Source organism: Spodoptera frugiperda, chromosome 4, assembly GCF_023101765.2.
Source record: "Spodoptera frugiperda isolate SF20-4 chromosome 4, AGI-APGP_CSIRO_Sfru_2.0, whole genome shotgun sequence".
NCBI lineage: Eukaryota > Metazoa > Arthropoda > Insecta > Lepidoptera > Noctuidae > Spodoptera > Spodoptera frugiperda.
In genome coordinates, this window is record NC_064215.1 from 4,664,023 (window position 1) to 4,686,761 (window position 22,739).

At 35.3% G+C, this 22,739-nt stretch overlaps 1 protein-coding gene across 2 annotated transcripts in view; it reads left to right on the forward strand.

The window, feature by feature from the left end:
* Window positions 1–1,660: 1,660 nt before the first annotated feature.
* The window catches only part of LOC118272928 (glycogen-binding subunit 76A), a 51,264-nt gene continuing 30,185 nt past the window's right edge, over window positions 1,661–22,739 (forward strand). Inside the window, exon 1 of one of the 2 annotated variants that reach the window (XM_035589659.2) lies at window positions 1,661–1,869. Coding sequence is in view for 1 of the 2 variants with exons in the window: in XM_035589656.2 (XP_035445549.2) it covers window positions 14,467–14,478 (12 nt within the window). In the remaining variant the exon portion in view is untranslated. Of the gene's footprint in view, window positions 1,870–14,279; window positions 14,479–22,739 lie in introns of those variants that run through there. The other variant, XM_035589656.2, reaches the window with a different exon arrangement.

Consider the following 22,739-nt stretch of genomic DNA (forward strand, 5'->3'; position numbering starts at 1 on the left):
AATCATTTGGAACATCTATATTTGTTGTATTAGGTAATTTTTTGTAATGTCATGTTAAAGAACAGGAAAGATCGGATACGTTCCTTTCATACACCTTGTGCTCCTAGCACTAGAAATTATTTTAAATTGTTGTCCGAACTTACCCCATGATGGCCAAATCGTCATCACATCAAAAAAAAAAATGTCCTGATTTTATAGGCTTGCAAAGCAAAAAGTATTGAGTATTTATAAATAAATTAAATTTTAAATAACACTGTGTTTAATCATTATTCGTTTCCACTATTTTTCATTAATCTACTGTGTACCAAAATTGAGATAATAAAGTTTTTGCAACATCCTTGCAACTATTCGAAAATCCGTCCGATGTTACCCCAACGCACCCTAGCAGACGCTTTGCACGGAGACTACAAGAGAATCGAATTTGTTCTGAAACCATACCATAGTAATAATAATTGTCATTGCTAACGTTTCGTAGACGTCTATAGTTAATTAATTGATGCTACTATTCATAATCTAATGATGACATATTTTTATTATTTTCTATTTTGATTCACCATTTGTTACCTGGTAGGTAATAAAATAACTTTGCATTGTAATTTTAACACTAGTTTTTATATCGCAAAATTGGAACAATTTGGGGTCTCATTAATTATTCTGTATGTATTATTAAATAAAAGAAAAGTGTATATATATAATTATTTTCGAATATAGATGCCTATTATTATGCATGTCGCTTTCAACCGGCCTATCTGGAGGTCATAGGTAGGTTTTATTGTATTAAAAATCATTTAAAAATAACCCAATACTACCTAGTTTATTTGTGTTATTTACTTATGTAGTACAGTAGTCATGAGAATTTCGAAATAAAACATTAAAATAGTTTTTAAATTTTAAAATAGAAATATATTTAATTGTAAATATTGGTTTTTAAGCATTAATGTACCTTATGTACCTAGGTTCAGGGTTTATATTTTATATTCTTGCATTTTTACTTTTTAAATCTAAGTAGGTAGGTGGTTATGGCCTTTCGGATGTCACATCCACGTCTATTTTTCCCGCGATATAGTTGGCGGGTGTACTATATAAGTTTTCCCGTTCCTTCGTGGGTTCTAGGCCTGGCAAGGAATTACTTGGCTTTTCCAGCTTTTCTAGAAATTCATAGTAGGTAGGTACTTAATCTAGATAATAAGTTCGTATGGAGTTAGGCTGAGTAGTAGTAGAGTGCCTCTCGCTCTCCAATGCCCTGTCTACCATTTCATGGATTAAAAGGCGTGATGTTATAAATATGCCAGTCATTATGCTGGATTATGGATGTATTGAACACCTTATAGGCAGGTAAACTTTGTTACTAAAATAAATAATAATAATATTATGGCTTTCGCAATTTAGGAATTGAAACTGATACTCGGCGGTTACATGTGCTACCACTCAACCAAACGACAGAGATTTATTTATCAGGTTTATTAGTAGTGTTTCGACCATACACCATCACTCACTGCTAATCTATCTAGGAGCCATAACATTGCTACGGTACCGATCCGCGATGTTATCAATGAGAGTTTTTAAAGGTCAGGTCAGAAAGTTGGCATCATTTGGCGGTTTTATGGGTATAACGACGCATGCGCGAAAATGGCGGGCGACCTTCCCGCGTCCTTACCGCCAGTCGACGGCTCACGCCGCGCGGCCACACATGTAAACACCGTGCAGCAATAATACGACCGATTCACTCTTACTTTCGTCTCGTGTCACCGTGATCCGCTTCCCCATTACTACCTACAGCCTAGGTCCTAAAACTGAACTTGAAGTGTATGGTGATGTGATCCTACCAAAGTGAATCCACAGCTGACCGGTGCCGGCTTATAAAATAAGGTTTGTATAAGGAAAAATCACTGCAAACAATTAGGTAATAAGGTTGAATGTTTATTGCGCTTTGAAATCTCATTAGTAACGCTTTTTCTTTCATTAATATTTACAATATTTAATCTAGATTATAGTCTGAAACGGAAATTAAACATTTCAGGTAATGACCTTGAACTTTTGGTATAGGTCAAGTGACATAAACAATACGTATATTTTCTAGTATAGTTTAAAGATATTTAATTTTCGTATTGGTAGAATAAGGCTACTTATTTAACTATCGAGTAGAACTAACTATATACCCTTTTTATATGAAAACTAGGTATAATGAAATTACTACGGTGATTTTATTGACCTACCCTCATCATTATTTTGTTTACAAGTAGCACATTGCTGATGGTTCGAGTAAATCTAGCTAGAGGGCTTGTAGGTTACAGCCTAAACTAACCCTTTAAATATTATAGTTTTTGTTAGGCAAATATGTTTTGTTTTATTTCCCAAAGGGGTTGATATGTGGCAGGTGTGTAGAAGTTTTAGAGGGCTAGCCTAACTTTAAATTTGATAAACTATGTAGTGTGCAATTAGATTAGTTTTGTTATGTAAAAGGGCTTATTAATATTTATGTTTATGTGTAGATTACAAAAAAAATGTCCTAGTACGTAATTTGTACATAAAACCCAGAAGTCTGCTGCACGATTAGGTATAGGTATTTAATCGTTTGATTGAATCTTTGTTATCTTAGCTATCGTTACGCGCTTACACGCACGCTATGATTTGATAAGTAGTAAATAGTTTAGCTAAAATTGACTTAAGTAGGTACTTGAGCCATTTGAGAGCTACTGTAATCATAACTGTTTTGCGATAAATGGGATCCATTTTCATGTTATGGACCTGCTAAGATTTTTCAAACAACTGGAAATAATACTTCGCAGCTAAGCACATCTCGGGCATGGAACCCGAAATACTTCTCTAGGTCCCTTACCTTACTACCAGGTAGTTGCACTTGCGATTTCTTGACTGATGCAATCCAGGCACGTAAAAAAGAAAAAAAACATCATAATGTTGGTAACACCTACCTATTCGATTATAGAAATGTGTATCAAGTCTACATTTTGAATGAATTCAAACAGAGGCAAAAACCGAATGACAGTATTATAACCTACCTACTTTATAAAATTTATTGCTGGGAAAAAGCCGAGATGTGAGCATGAGCTCATTAAATGATCATCAGACAACAGACGATCATTGCCAATGATGGTACACCAAAACAAAGGCAAATGTGTCCCATAATAAGAGTAAATGGAAGACGATTCTCTTCGATGCGCTGAAGATGGAACGACAGGTCAAGTAAGGTCTTCTCATAAATAACTGTTAAAAGGGACAGAATTGCGGTTTAACCGACACTGTGCAATGGTCAATGGACCCATGTTGGCCAGCTGCCAATTTAATGGGAATAAATTGATGTTGTACGGTGGCGTATCATTGAATCGGAGTAATATAGATGCTCAGATATATCACATTGATTTTTCCTAAGGTTTCCTTGTTCGTACGAGTTGTTTACGCTAGTTGTGTTTTTAATATAGTAGAAAAGGGAAGGGATGACTTGCTACAAAATGGCTTTAGCGAAAGTAGTGTGCTATCGTTGGTAATAATACTTCAAAATGAACACTATCACTAGTTACTGCTATTTTATGGAATCATCGTTACCAAGTGATGTTCCATATATACCTACTCAAAGTTCTCTGCTCATGTCACTATTAAAACTATGGGTGAAATGATGTCTAAGAATTAAATATTCAATAAAAGTGTTGCTAAGCGAGAATACTAAAAAAACATTTTGTAATTTTAAATTAATTATTGATTGACGGGCATTGTAATGAAAAGTTAGAAAATATATGATTTACAATTGTTGCAAATAATAAATGTTTTGAAAGAAAGGGTTCCATTGCGTGTGGTGTTCATTTCATGGGCTTGTAGATACAATATCACCGTAAGGAATGTTTTGATAAAATTAAAATCTTTATTCTTCATTACATTAGTAGTTTACGATGTGTCATAAAACGATATGAGGTTTTAACTGGCTAACAAAGAAAGAAAATTTAATTTGTAAAGATATCAAACCCGGTATATGAGACTGTTGACCTGTCTGCTTGTCTAGTCTAGTCTTTAGTGAAACTATCTTATTATCTGTCATTTTATTATGTCTGGTGACTCTTAAATTCACAGTCCTCATACTAAATCGGATCGGATCGACAATAAAATTTTGAACTTAATTTAGTTAAGTTCTTTTTGGACGGGACGATCTACGCAATCAAGTTTTATTTGGGGGATCAATTGGATGCGGGTAAGTTAAACAGATTCAAAATGCAATAAGATACACGCATTTATAGCAGTTGTGTCTATATTTAAACTTATATGTGTTAAATTTGTGCTAGTCTGAACTTTAATGTGATTTGAACACAATTTAATGTTGTAATTTGCTAGATTCCATTGGGTACATTTAAAACGTCTTTTCACTGGATATAACAAGGTCGATACTTCCAATTTTGAATAAAGGTCTATTATTAAGAAGTATATTACCGTAAACTGTTTGGTAGGCGATTGCATTTTTTCTTTCTCTTTTAGGATCTTCAAAGTCAAAGTCACAATATTTATTCCAATTAAACCATAAGTACCTAGGTACTTTTGAAATGTCAACAAATAAAGAAATGAATAATTTTCCTGTCAATCTGTCCGTCAGTGAAGCTAGGTGCTCGTTCCAAAAGTATTTAAGATCGAATGGAGAGGAACGAGCAAGAAACTCCATATACGGATAAGGTTCCAAGGCGTAGCATTAATAGCCTCTTCAATAGTTAATATAAAACTTTAATAGTTACTCATTTCATTGCCCGATTTATGTTACCTATTCCATAGCGTGCATTACATGACGGAATACAGTGTAGGTAGGGGAAAGTGGGGTAAACGCGAACGCGGGGTAAACCCGAACCCAATAGTTTTAATATGTTAGAAAGATATAGCCGTATATCACTCGCCGGTAACTCAGAGATCACGCCACCACCAGCGCCAGTCAACGACACGGGAGACGTGGACGCACGTACTTTTCAAGGTATGTCAATTTTAATATTTTCAATGTTTTCGATGTAATTTTTTGATAAATTGAACTTGGTGTAGCTTTATTTCTATTGAGAATAGTTATTTAACCTTTACATAGTGGGAAACTTACATACTTAACTATTCAAATCACAGTGACGCATTTGGTAAAAGTTTTATAATCTAAAATGTTTTTTTCATTTTATTATTTTCGACCCGGTGGGGTAAAGGCGAACACTGCATGTCGGGTAATCTCGAACGTTCGGCATTACTCCTTCTCCTTTTTTTGTTAGTTCCCTGTTCATATATTTTTTTCCAACTAGCCACTGGCAAATAGGGTATAATGTTTTCCAGTCTATGTTGATTTCTTTGTGGCACTAAATTATGTTGTCGAGTGATTTTGATAATGCTAAACATCAAATAAATTGTTTCAGATGCCCCGTATTTATAAAAGTAAAACTGAAACTAAATACAGTTTAGAGGATCTCAAAAAGGCTATAGTCGATGTTCAAACCAAGAAACTCAGCATTGGCAGAGCAGCAAATACTTGTGTTCCAAAAACTACAATTTACCTTAGTAATGTTAGTACGTGATTACCCCACTTGGTGTTCGGCTTTACCCGACATCAGTTGGGTAAAACCGAACACTAAGGGTTTTGTTTTTTGGTCATTTTGTTTTATTTTATTAAAAAATATTATGATGTTGATTAGTAATCCGTTAACCAGATAAGTAAAGTTTATAATTCAATAATTAAATAAACTCTGTGATTTGATTCCACTGTTTTATTTATATTTTCCCTTAGGTGTTCGTGTTTCCCCCACTTTCCCCTAATTGTTATTTACAGCGGTTATCGACAGATTCAATTATAGTGGAGTTCGTTCAAGTGCATGGCCATTTGGTTTAAATGCTATTCAGAATGCCTCCGGCTTTCCAATACAAATCATAATCTGTATCTTGTCTTCGATTCGGCATGGGCTGACTCATAACTCTGGTAGAATTTATTTATAACGAACTTCTATTCTTATTTTTGTTCTGTTATTATTTAATTCTTTTTATTGGTTATCATAATCATAGGGATTCTTAAGGGGTAAATGAAATTGATAAACAAATTCTTTCAGAATTTAGCTGTCGTAAACTTCTATTTTATCCAGACTATCTTTTGAATGTTTAAATGTTCTGTTAATTGTAGGTACGCCTTGATTCTCTTCTTTATCTTCTTTATAAAAACGTAAACACTAGGATTTTCTCCTGTGTCGTGGGTGCGTTTACAAACATACAAGTTCACATGCACATGGCGCCCAGACCCGAAACAACAATTCGTGGATTACACAAATAGTAGCTCTGTGAATGATTGTATTGGGTCTTATAACAAGTGCCTATAACTAACGAAAAATCGGAGCTGCATCATAAATATCTATCGCCGATATCCTATAATATAAAGTAAAAACATTTACTTTAAGCAATTTGAAGTCATAACAAATTGTCGTTTCATTCACGAACCTCTCGAGTTGAGTTTTGTACTAGTGCTTCGTGTAGCGACTAGATGGCGTTACTTGTAGTAATTTCTGAGTGAGGTGAAGTTGGCTGGCGGTCAAACTAACTTTGTAATGAGTGTAGGCAGATTTACTATAATAGTTTGTTAGAGGTTAGAGGACATAAGGAATATAAATTATGAACTTTAGTCTCTTGAGTTCTCTAACTAATATCCTTAGATATGACTAGGCTATCTATGTACTCGAAAGGTATCCAAATTCGTTTACAATTTCTATCTCCTTAAAAATATCGAAAATCTTAATAATACTTTATATGGTAGGTATTTTTCCGACACGACACGTATTAGTGCTACTTTATGACAATTCATGGCTTACTAATTTATTATTATTTATTAATGTTTTGAAGTAAATGCCATTTGGTACTTAACATCCATTATTTATTTTTCAGCAGATTTTTAAAACGGATTTTTAGTGCAAACATTATGTACTTTAATGTTTAGTTTTGTAAATAATTGCTATGAAAATAGCCGTCCTTTAACGAGTTTGACGGCAGTAGGATTTCAAAAGAATAAACCAAATTGAAATAAATTGTTGCCATTTTAAAAATAAAACCAGAGACCAGACAAAATAAATTATCTACGTGTTTCATTATTGGAGTGTTTCCAAAAAAGATAACATTTTTGCATTTGCGTGTGTTATTTACTTTTGTTTTTAAAGGTTTAAATTTGGCGGCCAAACGTGAGGTGTATGTTGATGACACTGCTTTTGCTTCATTGTGCCCATTGCAGATTTCACGTCAGGGATTGCAAAAATTGCATTACCTGACTAAAATCCTTTGTTGGGCAATTATCTTCCAGAGCTGCGGACTACCCAGCGGGTTTACTGGGGCTCCGGGTGGAAAAGTAGGAGTAGCAACAGCGTGGTTTGTAGTCAGTAAGAGTCTGACATTTACCCCCTAGAAAAAAGGTATAATCTCCATGCTTGCTAGTAGATTGACGATCAGAGTTAACAAGATTATTAAAAAAATGGTGTATTAGGTAGGTACACTAATACACTTACCTTTCACCTAATGCTGCATATCCAAAATATTAGATAAGAAATAAGCTTAAAAGATAAGTTTAAACTAAAGTTGAGATTACAATTTTATTGGCTTCGCCTGCGTGATCAAAGGAAAAAAGTAGCCAAGCCAATATCCTATTTTCAGATGCCAGACATACAATTCCTACCCATAATATAAAAATCTTTAAAGAGCTATAACAATCAGACATTTAATTTATAGGAATCTAATAATTTGAGTTTGAGTTTTCTAGATCCAGTTCCAGGATCATCCAAATATTAAGTGGAAAATTTTTGGCGTTCCTCCTTGTCTTGCGTGTGTATCAATCAGATTTGTGGCACGTGTATAAATCTGTCATTAAAAAGTTAAAATTAAACTTGTCTCATGACTTGCTTGCTTAAAATATCTTCTATTATTACCTTACTCCTTTCGTTCATATTAATGGGTTATGTTATGGCTAGGAGACACATTATTATGTTTTCAAAGGACAGAATTGGTTTTCCAGTTCCAGTAACCTCATTCACACGGCGAAATACTACAAACGTTTTGTTTCTAGCTAGTTTTTCATTAATTGCCCACATCAATATAGGTAGACAACTAAAAATTTCAACACAAAATGTATTAATTTTCCTAACATGTCCTAATAATTAAAATTAAAATGAAACTGGAACACGACATGGGCTCGACCAGTGTTTATCTACGGCTAGGAAATTAGGAAGTGAGCACCTTGGCAGTATGAGTTTGCACCTTTGCCAACTATGTCGGTCAGCTGAGCTCTCGACAAAACTACTAGAGCTAGTCTATGAAGGATCATAGACAAATGTTATGTAAAGGGCTGATTGACTTACATTGTGTCTACAATAATATTATTATATTTGTGTCTCTGTTTATGTAATATCTTTCTTGATTGTTGTGGGTAACATTTTCTGAGGAAGTTTATATTATGGTTTATTGAATACCTATTTTGCTTTGAGAAGTGCTGTAGTAAGTAGTAGCAATGTTAGTAAATTGTAAACCGCGTAATTATTATTTGGTTGGATATTTCTTGTTTCATTTCAGATAAAGGTAGTACTCACAGAAAATAATAGGTGAATAGGTGTAAATGTAAGCACGAATCAAGCGCTGAAGATCTTTTTGTTTATTCTTCTAACTAGGTACCTAAACCAAATAGGTTAGAGAAAAATCATCCAATTACTTCTCCCGCCTTGGGCGAGGCGAAAGGGAGTATCAGACTCTTACTGACTAAAAACCGCTCCGTTTCCAGGAACGTAGGCAGAAATAACTTCTGCCCTTCGAGCCGGATCCCCGGTAAGCCCGCTAGGTAGTCCGCAGCTCCGGTACCTATACGCATAATAGGAGTACCTACAAGCATTACTTATAAAGTCTAGAAATCCTAGGACATTCATATCTACACTTATATGAAACGAATTGCGACGAATGTTGACAAATTTTTATCAAAGAAGAAAATGTCCGAATATCCGAATAGATAATTAAAGATTACTCCATTAATTATCTATTCGCTATTATTTAATTATTGTAATAATAACACATTAGGTACACTTGATTATGACTATGTGACATAACTGGTGTCTACTAGACAATTATCTTAAACCCTAAAGATAACAATTGAGGATTATTTACAGATTACTACGTAATTATCACGTGACGCTAAAATGGCGAATTAAGCAATAATTCAGTATACACAGCTACTCATCAAGCTATGCAAACCAGTATAAACTGACCTCTAAATGTGCAGAAAGATCATACAAAGCGAGTCCATGATAAACTGGAAATGTATAGCTCGATCTATAGCTGTGTGTAAAATTCTAGGATAGATACTAATGAGAACAATTTTCATAGAAGTACGAGTACTTTGACATAGGGTCACTATCGCACGATAATATTACGAAACGATTATGTAAACACATAAATATAACATGTTATTTACTTAGAATAGTTCAACAATAATATCAGTCTGTCTTGAGTGGAATATTCCTAGATATTTACTAATTTAGGACCCGGTCAGAAAAGCACTTAATACTTAACTTATTTTGGAAAAAAATAACAGGTTAAGGTTTAGTAAGTAAGTAGTGTGTATTATAGTCAAATATTAAGATTTATAGTATCGTAAATAGTTTTTTTTAACTAGTATTTCTACCGCGACTTTTTTCCCGCGTGGTCTAAGAAAAATGCAGCAGTTTCCAGCTTCCTAACTAACTATCTTCAGACACAAACACGCTCTGATGTCCGATATATCAAATACTAGCTTCTGCCAACGGCTTCTCCCGTGTGCCCGTGGGATAAAAAGTATCCTATCACCCAAGACAGCTCATACCCTGTCTGTATACCGAAATCCGTTCAGTAGTTTCAGCGTGATTGACGGACAAACATCCGAACATCCAAACAAACAAACTTTCACATTTATAATTATAGTGTGATGTGCTACAAATACCTATTTAGGTATTTAATTCTATTTATGTATGGTTTAAACATAAAGCATGATGTGCAATCAATGCTGTAGAGATATGGGCTAAACAAATATTGTCAGTACTTGAGATTTATTATCTACTCAATGTAACAATAGAACTTCGTATATATTGTACAGATAAATACTTAATAATAGCTTTTAAATTACTTTGCTCCTATCTAGACGGTTTCATCCGTCGTGTGGTTGCAAGTGCAAGGGGTGTATATTCCCAAATGCAAAGATATTTCTCTGTTTATTGAATACTAGCCTTCTGCCAGCGGATTCGTCCACATACTCGTGAGATAAAAAGTAACTTATGTGTTGTTCTGCCGTTTCCAATTTTCATCCAGATTCCTTCAGCCGTTTTGATGTAACAAACATTACACACAGTCTCACTTGCAGTTATAATATTTGTAAGATTTCTCAATCCAGTGTGGGCTAATAGGTTTTCCCCTATTGGAACTACTCATAATATAACTAGTGCAAATTGGGTGTTAGGTTGTTTAACCCATTGTGTGTCAGAACGCAGATCTATTGTGTCTACTGGCAGACAAGAGGTTATTGGGACTTTTGCCTACCTCTTTGAGGATTAAAAGGTGTGTAACAAATTATAGTGACGAATGAGACGTCTATGTCTAGGGCGTAGGGGATAAGAAGATATATTGACAACATCATTGACAGTTACTAAATCCGTAGCCAACAACAACAACTGACTAATGTAATCCAATGACTCACATTTGTATTCTTGATCGACATATTAATATAATACGTCTGTCTTCTGTCTATATTAAAGTATAGCGTGAAACAGTTTTAAGTTTAGTCAAAAATCCAGTCGAAGGCTCAATCCAATTCATGCATCCCTTAAAAAGCCAGCAACGCACTTAGGTATTAATATTCTGGTGGTCGGCGCCGATTGCTTACCATTAGGTTATCCGCTTGCCTATGTCCAATAAATAAATTCATGCTTTGTAACCATGAAGCAGATACAAAGAGGATATACTCGTATCATAACTGAATTTTACTTTAACATAATGCATGACACTTTACCGGGAGCGCGGGACGTTACAAACCACGCCCTTTTCTATTTTTCATACATCATACTACAGATACGTTGCCAATTGTCCACATTTTAATGTGCCACTGTTCTGACCGCTTATTACCAAGCTACACCTTTTTACTAAATCAGAAATTAGGCAGGGCCTATTTAGTATTGTTACAGTGCACATTTACATTATGGCATCTCCTCTTTGTATTAGCTTCATGATTATAACTAAAACATAACATTAGATCGAATTTAGTAGAGACAGGCTCATAAGCTACTGCATTGCTGAACAGCAGTAGATTAAAATAGGCTAGTAATGATGCATGATGCATTTAATACTTCCGTTTTGTTAATCATAAAGCTATTGAACATTACAATCTTTAACGACTTGATAGCTATGTAGTTTAGCATTTCTGGAATACAAGGTCTCTAGTCTAGAATATAGGTCAAGGCACGTGATCTAGATTCATCTGCATTGAACCTTTTTATTACATCATCCGTTGCGGGATATGTAGGTTTCAAACTATGTTAGTGTTTGATTTTATATCTCAGTAAAAGCATACTCGAACATAGAATAACACGAAGTATAAGACGTTCTTACTACTGATCGTAGGCTTTTACAATGACTTTTTTAGATGGGCAACTTTAGAATGGTAGAAAAGCGTAGTTCCTTTTTACTTTAATCAAACCAAAGAATTTAATTATGTTTAAAACTAGAAATCATTTAGTATTGCAGCAGATAGTAGACAATACGGTGTCAAGTGTCGTGGGGGCTCGTGAGCAGGAGGCGTGCGGTCAACCACAGTTCTCAGGTTCGAATCTCGGCCGATGCAACTTCATTACAATCACTCATATTTATTGTGGCTTCTTATTATTGTTCTGTTGTGCTATTGTTGTTTTAAATGAAACTATTTATAACATTGAATGTATTGTTCGGGTTAGAATAAAGTTGAACGGAATACCGATTTAAGAGATGAATGAACTATGTGAAGAGTAGTTTAAAGACGAATGAAGAGTATGATGTGATGTGATGTGAACTGATAAAGAAGAATGGAAGAAAACATATATCTAGAGGATCTCCAGTTATTTTTTTGAAATGAACTAGGTGATAACTACTAAATCATGTATGTCCACCTTCACATAATTCACAGCGCACATTCGGATCAGACGGAACTATTCTTAAAATTGAGTGACGTTTGAGCATTTCACCATTAATTTTCTATTTATTTAAGGCGTGTAAAACAAAATCCGCGACCATTATAAATCTTCAAGTTACTGTGTCTTGTCACTTCACACCTCCCAGGCATTGTACCCGGAGCTCCGCGTAGCTAGCTAATATTTGCGCAGGCGCACGTATTTGCACTCACTTGTCACTATCTGCATAGGCATAGTGACAAGCTTGTAGATTGTTCTTGGGATTAGCATTCAGCTGTTTGTCTGAAACGAAACTTAGGTATTTATACTTGTAGGTAGGTAGGTACCTACGGTTTTATGGCTTTACGTAATCGGATCTGATGCAATGGTAAATAGTCTAATAAATAGACGTGTCATGTACGTATGTTCTCATTAAAAAAGTCACTTTTGAGTGCATAGTAAAAATAATTGCTTTTAGTTTCCTTATTTTCCGCTAGAGGCGCTGATCACGTTTTATGGCTTTTCTCAGAAATGTCATAGTAACGTCTTCTATAGTAGGTACTCAAATTGCACTTGGAACTTGGAATGTATGCTTAGGATTATTTACCTTACTAATATCTCTGAATAAAGCATATTTGATATTGATTATTATCAGTAGTGACGTAATGTGAGGTGATCGTAGAGGTTGTAGGTATAAACGGTTGTTTACTATTACGTATTATACTTAAGATATCGATTAGGTAAATATAAGCACCTACCTATCATGTGATCGATACTTAATGCTTTTGCAAGACTTATGTTTTTAAGGTTTTTCTCTGAAAAAGTATAGAAATTATATGAATGCATGCAATACAACTTTCGCCGGAGTCGTTTTTTTTGACAGGCCTATTCTTTCAAGATGGTTCATCTTTGATTTTCAAGAATTTTTAGGAGATAGTACAAAAGCTTAAAGAAAATTCCACCGTACCGTACCGTAGTAATGACTACGTTAGAGCATACGGTTGTCTTAGAATTCGAATGGCAGAGTATTGTAGCTGCCCCATTGTCTGACACGAGTATTACAAATGTATCGTCACTTAATGGCAGTCGATCAACTCAATACAACGTATGAGCAGATATTGTCATTCAGCCAAATCTTAATTTTTAATATCGACCATCAATCTCGTGATGAGAATCCAGAAGGTTCTACCTTCTTCAAGAATTCTCTTACTCATCCATCCTAGATTAAACTGGTCCTAAAATTCACCAAGTAGTATTTAGTCTACCGCGTTTTGCTCGTTTACATTGCAATTGAAAATAAAATGAATAGTCACGTACGATCGGCAGTTTGCTTTAGACGTAACATTGTTGCTTCGCCAGACTAGTTTGTAACTCATGTATAGAGGGGGTAATTACATGAATAATGACTGCAACCATTGTGTGAATGCACTTTATAAACGATCACGGGTTTGCATCCACATTCTGATACCCCGTGTCTCTCAAACGTGATCTGATTCATTCAATGCAGTATTTTTAACGTATTCAAGTATTTTGACGTCACTATGTTCCGGGCTGCATCTCGTACATTTCATTAACCATCAATAAATTTGTGTCAGTCAATTTTAGATGCATGTAAAAAGCGTGTGCCAAATAATCGCGCATGCGTCGAGCCCCGCCCGCCTGTACGTGCCCACTCCGACGCAGCCGCCCTGCATCGTGCGACCCACTATAAATAGATAAATGTGACATTGTTTTATTTGTCACAGGCAGCTGCAATCATACTGGTACTTTTCCATGCGAAAATCGTTAACCCCGCCGCGATAACGGGAGAGAGTGCATGATGGTCATGCGTCGCAGCCACTAGTCACAGCTCGCCTTATTTATAAAGCATACAGGCAGAATGACTGATATCCTGGTTTGTATGGCAGTGTTTACATAACTGTCAGGTATTTGTAGCAACGTTGATTTATATGTTGGTCAACTGGAGCGCACAGTTTATGTGCACATGGTCGTCGAACCAAGGTCCAATTGCTCAATTTATCATAAATAAGAAGTCCCAATGTAAATGCTGATAATCGATATAAATGGTATATTTATTGTATGCGCGGGGTGCGGGAGGTTTGGTTGATAGAGGGCGCTTCCTTCCCTAGATCCTCGGGTCCTGCGCGCGCGCACATCAGACTGCATCCTACCGCGCGCCGCACTCCCGCGCACCACGCTACACAGTTATCGGCCGTGTACTTTCACATACTTACTGATAAGTGTTGTATTTATTTATATCGAGCTATACTATATGTTGTACTGTATTGTGATGACGATTGTGCATGTGTGAGTGTTCTGATATGATATGGATCTACGGGTGAGTATTTTTTGCAATGACATACCTATCTGTCTACATCTCGTATATTCTGGATAAGCAACTGCAATGTTTGTTTATTCATTCACCATTTTTTAACTAACTTATAAATATTGTTAAGTAAATGGTATTTAGTAAGTAGTTATACATTTCTATTTCTAATTTTATTTTTATTTATTTGTGTACGATAGTAACTAGCCTAACGATGTTTACCTAATGGATTTAGGTACCTAAAAGCAAGCGCAACGTTGATAATTACCTATTTGTTACTGAAAGCTTTTTAATTTTCAATGAATTTTGATTTAATTAGGTATTTGATTACTCTTACCTACACTACATTGCAGTTATTATACATATATATTTACATATATATGTATATTTACTCTTCGGGAATAAAAGATATGATGTTACATATAAGTACCTATTATAAGCAATTTGGTTGATAGTAGCAGGAAAATATTTTAAATTAAATAATGAAAACAATACGATTGATCATAGTATTGGTAAAACCAAATTGAGAATTTAGCGGTAAACAAATACTAACTGCCGTACTCAGAGTCATTTAATGTTTACTTAACCCAGTCCTTAGTAATGGTTTTCGGACAAAATCGTTAGTAATCATTAAATGTCTCTGGGTACGGCAGTTACTGTTTTACGGTGAGTCTATTGTTCATGACTAGTTATGTTCTTAGGTATGTATATGAATCAACATAACTTCATATTTTACATCAGTTATTTATGGGTCCCATAATATAGGTAGGTAGGTAAACCGTCATTGGATGATAGGACTCTGTGGTGCCAAAATATTTTATAATACTTTTCGACCTTGGGAGTCGAATCTGATGAAAAAGGATATTTGGCAGTTGCTGGGCCGGATTTAGGGGTCCAGAGGCCTCGGGGCAACAAAGATGGAGGCCCCCTTACCCCAAATTATTTTCCAAATAAAATGAACAATTTTTTTCAGTCGAGTTTTTCAATAAATAATTTATTGTGAAACCAAGTAGATTCTCTTAGTATTTAACAAACACATATAAATATAATCGGAAACAAGAATTATCTGAAATTAAATTTTAGTTGATGGACACGGAATCGAATTCCCAACCTCCGAGGTTGCGGGCAAGAATACCACCCCACTGAGCCATTGAGCCATTGGGGTACTACCTCAATATGGGTAGTAAATTGGAAGTGCTTATCAGGGCCATTTAAGATTTTGACATTTCACTGATTGCCTAATTGGAGTGAACAAATATAGATCAATGATTTCTGTTAATATTTAAGATTAATATAATCAAATAATCATGTATGCATTAAGTACTTTAGGCTGTAGGTAAAGGTAAAAGGAAAAAAAAATATCAAAGGAAGAGATGTTTACTAGGTTTACTAGTTGAAATTTGAAAGGTGTTTTTTTTCCGAAGTCTCTATTGTGGACCCCGTGTGGAGGTTACCGGGGCTCGCCCCGGTTGCCCTCGCTTAAATCCGGCCCTGGGCAGTTGCTTTTGCGGTGATTTTTGAACAATGAGGCAGTCGTTATATTATTATTAGGCGATTAGGTACATAAGTTGGATTACTTCGGTTTTGGAAGATAAAATAGATTATTAATTAATTGAAATGTTGATGTAGAGAAAGACGCGAGTTCTTAGAAGCCATTTTTTTATCAAGGTTAAAAGTCAAAACATTTATTTTAATTAAACTCTCCGACATTTTTGTAAGTTAGTTTTGTAAAATATGTATTGTTATCGTATTAACTATCAAGTAAATAATTTCTTAGCGAAGAAGTTTGTGTTTACTTGAAAGGATGGAAGTTTTGTAAAATATATCTGTATATTTCATAAATCTACTAAAATGGGCTAAACCTTTACGTTACCATATAGATATATAGAAGGCATCGTTCTATTTCCGACATTTGTTTGATGTTGATAACGACACAAGATTCTAATTGCGTTTCATATTCTGTTGTGGAGTCCCTTAGTCAATACTCTTCATGCCTTTAAAACGTGTCTAGGAGTGTAGGTAGTTTTGATTTTTATCTTCAAACTCACCTTGTGGCTTTTCAGTATCTACTATAGGTCTTGTGAGTCCTTATACGATCTCTCTGATCTTGTATCTGACTCCCGGTGGCTCTTATAGAACCTGTATAGGTCAGAGGCATCTGGTCCTCTAATAGACCTGCTCCGGAGTCCCCATGATGCAACGCGGAGACACTTATTATGTTCCTAGGACAACTCGGCCTTCAGAAAGCAAGTTCTATGTTATTCAAAGGGTAGGAACAATAATAAATAACGATAGTACATATGTACTGACACAAATATAACTCTGATTACAGTTATTAACAAAAATAATGATGTTTATCAACAAATACGACGCCTTTCTATTGGTCAGAGTTACATTAAAGTAAATACACTCACTCGAATGAGCGATAACATACTTTTGTTTATTAATTTAATATTAACTGAACATGGTAAGGAATATAATTATGATGAACTCATGAATAGCAGATGTGTTCTTTAATACTTTATTAGTTTACAATTATTGTATTCTAATCTACCTTACATAAAAACCTAAATAATTAATAAATAAATATGTACTAATTACTATAACTTAAAGCTAAAACAAAGAAAAATAAATTAAAAATCCCTCCATTACGCGTCAAAGTATTCATCCGGATCACTTTAATACTTAGATATTTCTTAAAAAAATTCTTTACTAGCTCATGACCGAGTGCTAACCCTAACGGAGATTATAAGTTGGGTGTGCTGTGACATTACCTATGTACAAATATCAGAGAAATATAAAAAAAATATGAAATCGTGTTTATAATAATCTACGAATAATTTTAAAAGCACACGATGTTTATGTTATGATTAAAATTATCGAAGAAATTAATAAAAACATTGATTTAATTGTGCAATTAAATAATTCGATTGTTTTTTTTGCAGTAAAAAGTTAAGATAAGTAAAAACATTATGCAATAACAAATCTGAGGTGAGTGATTGTGCAATGTTTGTTATTATAACTTAACTTATTTACTTACTTGATAAAACTATTTTTTTCACCAGGCTTCACTGTCTTTAAATAATAACTATCATGAGATAATAAATTAACTAAAAATCAAGGGTTTACTAATAATCTAAATTAACTTTTTCCATTATTGTGCGTGCACAATGAATGGAGGAAAGCTCTACTAGTTTCGAGTCACAGAGGAACTCTTCATCATGAGCAGCGTGCGCAGACGCGGCGACGTCGCTATCTAATTAGTTTTTTTGTCTTATTTCTGGACTTAGTCGTCATCTTTCAACGCATTTCATTATACGAAACTCCTTCACCGTGGATCAATAAGACATAATGCACTTGTGTCTTCTTGAAACTCGATTAAAATCTGCCATAAAAAAGAGCAACATGTCTTACTTTGTACTTAATATCTAAGTAATGAGTGTTTCCCATCGATCTGACCTGCAAATCCGTCTGTCAGTTCCAGAGTCTACCTCAAGATTATACCAAACAAAAACAAACTTAAACTTAATAATATTAGTAATTATTTTAAAACGTGGACAGATGTGCAAAATAACATGTAATGTGCTAGATGATCTCGTGTTATCTGAGCGACTCATTAGCGGGTATGCACGCGACCTGACTTGACCTCACCACAGAGTACAAAACACGAACTTACCTTGTTATTCCACCGATAAGCTTGTTATTCCGAGAGAAAGCCTAGTCCTAGGTTTTCTAGATAGACTAGACTTGCTATATCAGCCTAGATATATTTACCGGGAAATGTAAAATGGAACCTGTATCAGGATGCATTTTAATCGGCCGCATTCCTTTGGTTTCTGCAGAAATGGTCGCAACTTACGTATTCATGCTGTGGACTGCTTGTGTGGTTGAACGCTGGTCTCAGAAACATAAATAGTCAAGATTGTTTATTAATTTCTACAAACAAATAAAGAAATCATATTTAAAAACCAATGAAGGATTTAATTCTTTGAACTATAATTATAATGACAGAAAAGGGTCAATCTCCAAAGTTTTTTAGATATTTAATGGTAAATGTATCTCATTGAAAAAACATACTTAAGTGAAACCATATTGTTGTAGGTGGAATAAATAACGTTTCTTAAAATGATGAAGCAACCACAGATAAGATATTGAAATAGGTTCGATTCGGTTCGATCGATCGCAATCAGTGAATGTTTATATTTTCGCAAAATACAACTTATCCTGTCCTTCACGAAAGATTAAAACCACTCCAATCGATGTCTTTATATCTGTCTCAAGGTTTTACAGAAATATATTTTTATTTACGTTTACTTTATATTATCCTTTTATGCTAATCAACTTGATTTCATTATCAAAACTGTCTTATTGAGATTGCGGCTACAAGTGTAGAGTATGATATTTAAAAAGGCGCCATACGCCGCGTTTACATTAGGTCGGTCGTATCGGTCACCGAAGGCGGCGGCCGCATTCGGTTTTACAGAAAACGAATTAATACGGCCAAACCGAATACGGCCAAACGAATACCTGTTTATATTAGTTGGTGACCGAATACGGCCTACCACCGAATACGGTCTAACCGACTAATGTAAATGCGCCATTACACTAAAGACCAACCAACCTTACACCCCCGGACCTGCGGGCTCCAGCTCGAAACGCTGGAGTAGGAACGGGGTTGTTTTTAGTCAGTAAGAGTCTAACACTTCGTCTCGCTTCGCCCAAGGTAGGCAATCATTGGACGATTTTCCCCGCTTAAAAAAGGGTTTAGACCCACAGATACTAAGTTGTTGCGATTCCAGTTAGACCAAGGAGTTGTTCATACATGTTATTGAACTGTATAAATATTAATGTTTCCACTTCGTTGTCACGTTCTGAGGTTAACCTCAAGTTATGTGTTATGCCATTGTCCTTTAATCAGTTTTAGCTTTTCTTTACTTAATGTGTGTCAGTCAAGGAAAAAACATTGTAGGGTTTTTTCTCAAGAATTCTGATACAAATGCTTAATTTGAATCATGTATATGAAATGAAATGTATTCAGCCTAAAATACAAACAGGAAAAGTTGTTTGGTAACCTTCGTTCAGGAGTGTACCTACATCATTCGATTCATGAAAATTATCACTCAAACTGAGCTAAGCAAAGAAAAGAACACCAAGTATCTACATATGTTGGGAAGCCTTTGGACGGTGACGTTTCTTTTCTTAACAAATCTCAAACACGCTGAAGTCCTTTCGACGAGATTTCAGTTAAACTACAACATATGTATGTATACCTCAATACAACTTTACATAATGTACTCTGCGCACTTGTCGCATTCACTAGCTACCAGTTTCTACAGCCCAAGTACTTTTAAGGCCTTATAAGTCGTCTTAACGTACTCAGGCCGACTGGGTGGCTGTGTCCGGAATTGGGAGCACTCGTTATTGCCATAAACGTCCAAATTATCTCTCTGGTGACATTTACTTCGTGCTTCCATGAGGTTCCAACTGATCGCGAATGCAGATAGCATTTAATTACGATGTAACGTGATGGTATTGATGTGAGGGCTATATTTGTAACGATTTAGATCCATACTGTATTGGGAAAGGTCAAAAACATAAATAGCCGATGTAGGAATTTTTAACATCATACTACATATTATATTATGACGTATCTTCATCATATCACACTTCACCTTATTAAATAATATAAAGTTTATTTGTTTGGATGTTTGTCCGTCAATCACGTTGAAATTACTGAACGGATTTTGATGAAATTTGGTGTACAGACATCGTATGAGCTGACTGTGGATAGAGGATATTTTTTATTCCACGGGAATGCGAAAAAAGCCAGAAGTTAGTAAAACTAGAATAAAACTAGATACTTACACAGATCTGTTACTGTCAAGCTGTAAATTATAGAAAAAATATGTAATGTAAACGTAGAATGTTAGCAAATATTTATAAAAGCAATGTTAGTATTTCAATGCATGATTCTACAAATCAATAAAATGAAGATCCTATTGTTTAACGTTTACAACAATGTCTACTTAGGTACTTTATTATTGCACCCATGATCTCATAGACAAATCGTAAGCATGTCTGTAGAACACGTGCTTCTTGGTTCACGAGCTGAATCATGTGAAAAAATTCGATCTCGAAATATCTATTTCCTTTTTCCAGTGATAAATGATAAATGATATTTATTTCTGTAAATAGGTTATAAAATAACTTTTTACACGTCAATATTTCAAATAGCTAGATGAGGCCGGCATTTTTGTGTGTTGTGCCATGGTGCTAGATTACTCCATTCGGGTACTTATCAACATTTTATTCGGCTATGATGATACCTAACCCTAGTAGATATTGAGCAGCAGCAGTAGATGGTATGGGATTTTCGGTTACACCTAGTTTGTAGTCTCAATGGCTTCACTTCAAACTAGGGAAAAATGTGTGTGATTATAGCGCTGATGGATAGTGCTGTTACATTTACACGCCAGTCTGTCATTCGTAATGGGATTTTTGGCGCTTTTAGCGAAAACATGCTGTATAGGTACAGATGCAGTTTGTCTACGTAATGAGCGTGTCATTCAGTGAAGTAATTATCTAAAAATTTTGAGGGTGTGGCTGTTTCTATTTTGGATTGCGAGCCCACTTAATATCAGTCACGTGGTTGGTGCAAGTGGGAAATGGTGGGAGGAATTTGACACTTTTAAAAGGATTGGAAGTAGAAAATCATCTTACAAAGAAGAGTAACAAAAAGCAGTGATGTCTTGGCTGTCCAGTGATGATAACTGACGCTAAATAACAGATTATTACAGTTTGTTGCCATTTTGACAAACAGAATAAAAGATAGAGGGCGCGTTAGATGGACATATAGCGACCAGATTGGCGATATATTAAAGAAGGCCAAATTAAAAGTACCCTTAACCAACGAGCATGCATGAAAAGACTAATGACATGTGTAAGAGTCGTAGCCATTGGCGTGTAAGAGTCGTAGCAATTGCCTAACCCCATGGGAGATAGGCGTGAGGTTATGTATGTATGTTAGTAAAAGGTATAGGTAAAGGATAGGGTATAATTACGGTATTGAATTGAAACTTCTGCATTCCTGTTTGAAAATATTGTACAGTTTGTCTAGAAGTAAGAGATTATATTTGAAGACGAGAGCTAGTTTGTGATGTAGTATACAGGAAGGTAAGTATGTCGAGTGATGTCGTTGTTTGTCACGGTGCTGCCCGTCACGCTGCGCTGTGTCGCGTCACAATGCAACACGTCCACTATATCCTGACACCTGGTAGTGGCGCTTGCTACACTTTTTTGTAGAAATTCCAGTACTATTATCATTAGTTCGATATTTAACCGCGTATCAAGCTTTATTGGACGTTGGGCAGTCGGGACTCTAGGTGCACGTTCCTTGTATTATTTAAAAGGAACTGTTTCATAATCTGCTTTCTATGAATTTATTCACGTAGGTTTGTGTTCACATAAATCCTTCTTTATATTTCTTTACAATGGATCTTTTATAAAGTCTCAATTCGTCATTGTGGCTTGTCAACGAACGGCGTAGCAATGATTTGATTTACGGCTACGACGTAGCAACTCTGTTGATTTTATTTGCACAAAGCGAGTTAATTGTTTACTTCAAATTCTTTTTACCATTGTCATGAATGAATACCGTGAGTACTTACATTTCCCAGTCATTGTTCTCTGTTCAGTTAAAATGTCTGTTCAAACTAATGGTCGTTACTTAAATGCCTACAATGCCTACACTTACATAGTACCTACCTGTATATGCAATATTGTTTGTCTTACGTCCGTATGTGTCCGTTTTTAGCTGGAGGAAATGTCGACTCCATTTCACCTGTAAACACGACGAAAATGTTATATTTAAACCTATTTACCACTAAAAAGAGTCGCATCCATCTATTTTTACACATTAATGTTTCATAATAAGACGAAACATAAGAAAAACTGCGATATTTATTACTGGGGCCGTTCAACGGGAACATTTAGGATCTAATTCTATTTTCCGCCGAATGTCGTTGAAGGTCACGCGCGGGTTGCGCACGCGCCGCCCACTCACAAACAAGTAGAGGTCAGTGACCGGGCGCCGATTTAAACCCTTTATATTGGACAAATTAGTGTCGTCACCAATGTTCAGGCTCCAGATTTATTAGCGAATGAATTGCAATGTGTTATTTGTCCATTTAAATTGCACGGACGACAATAACTGGTCGCAATGGCCGCCCATTCGAGACAATCTTTCAATTTAAAATATTTGTTAGTACGTGCCT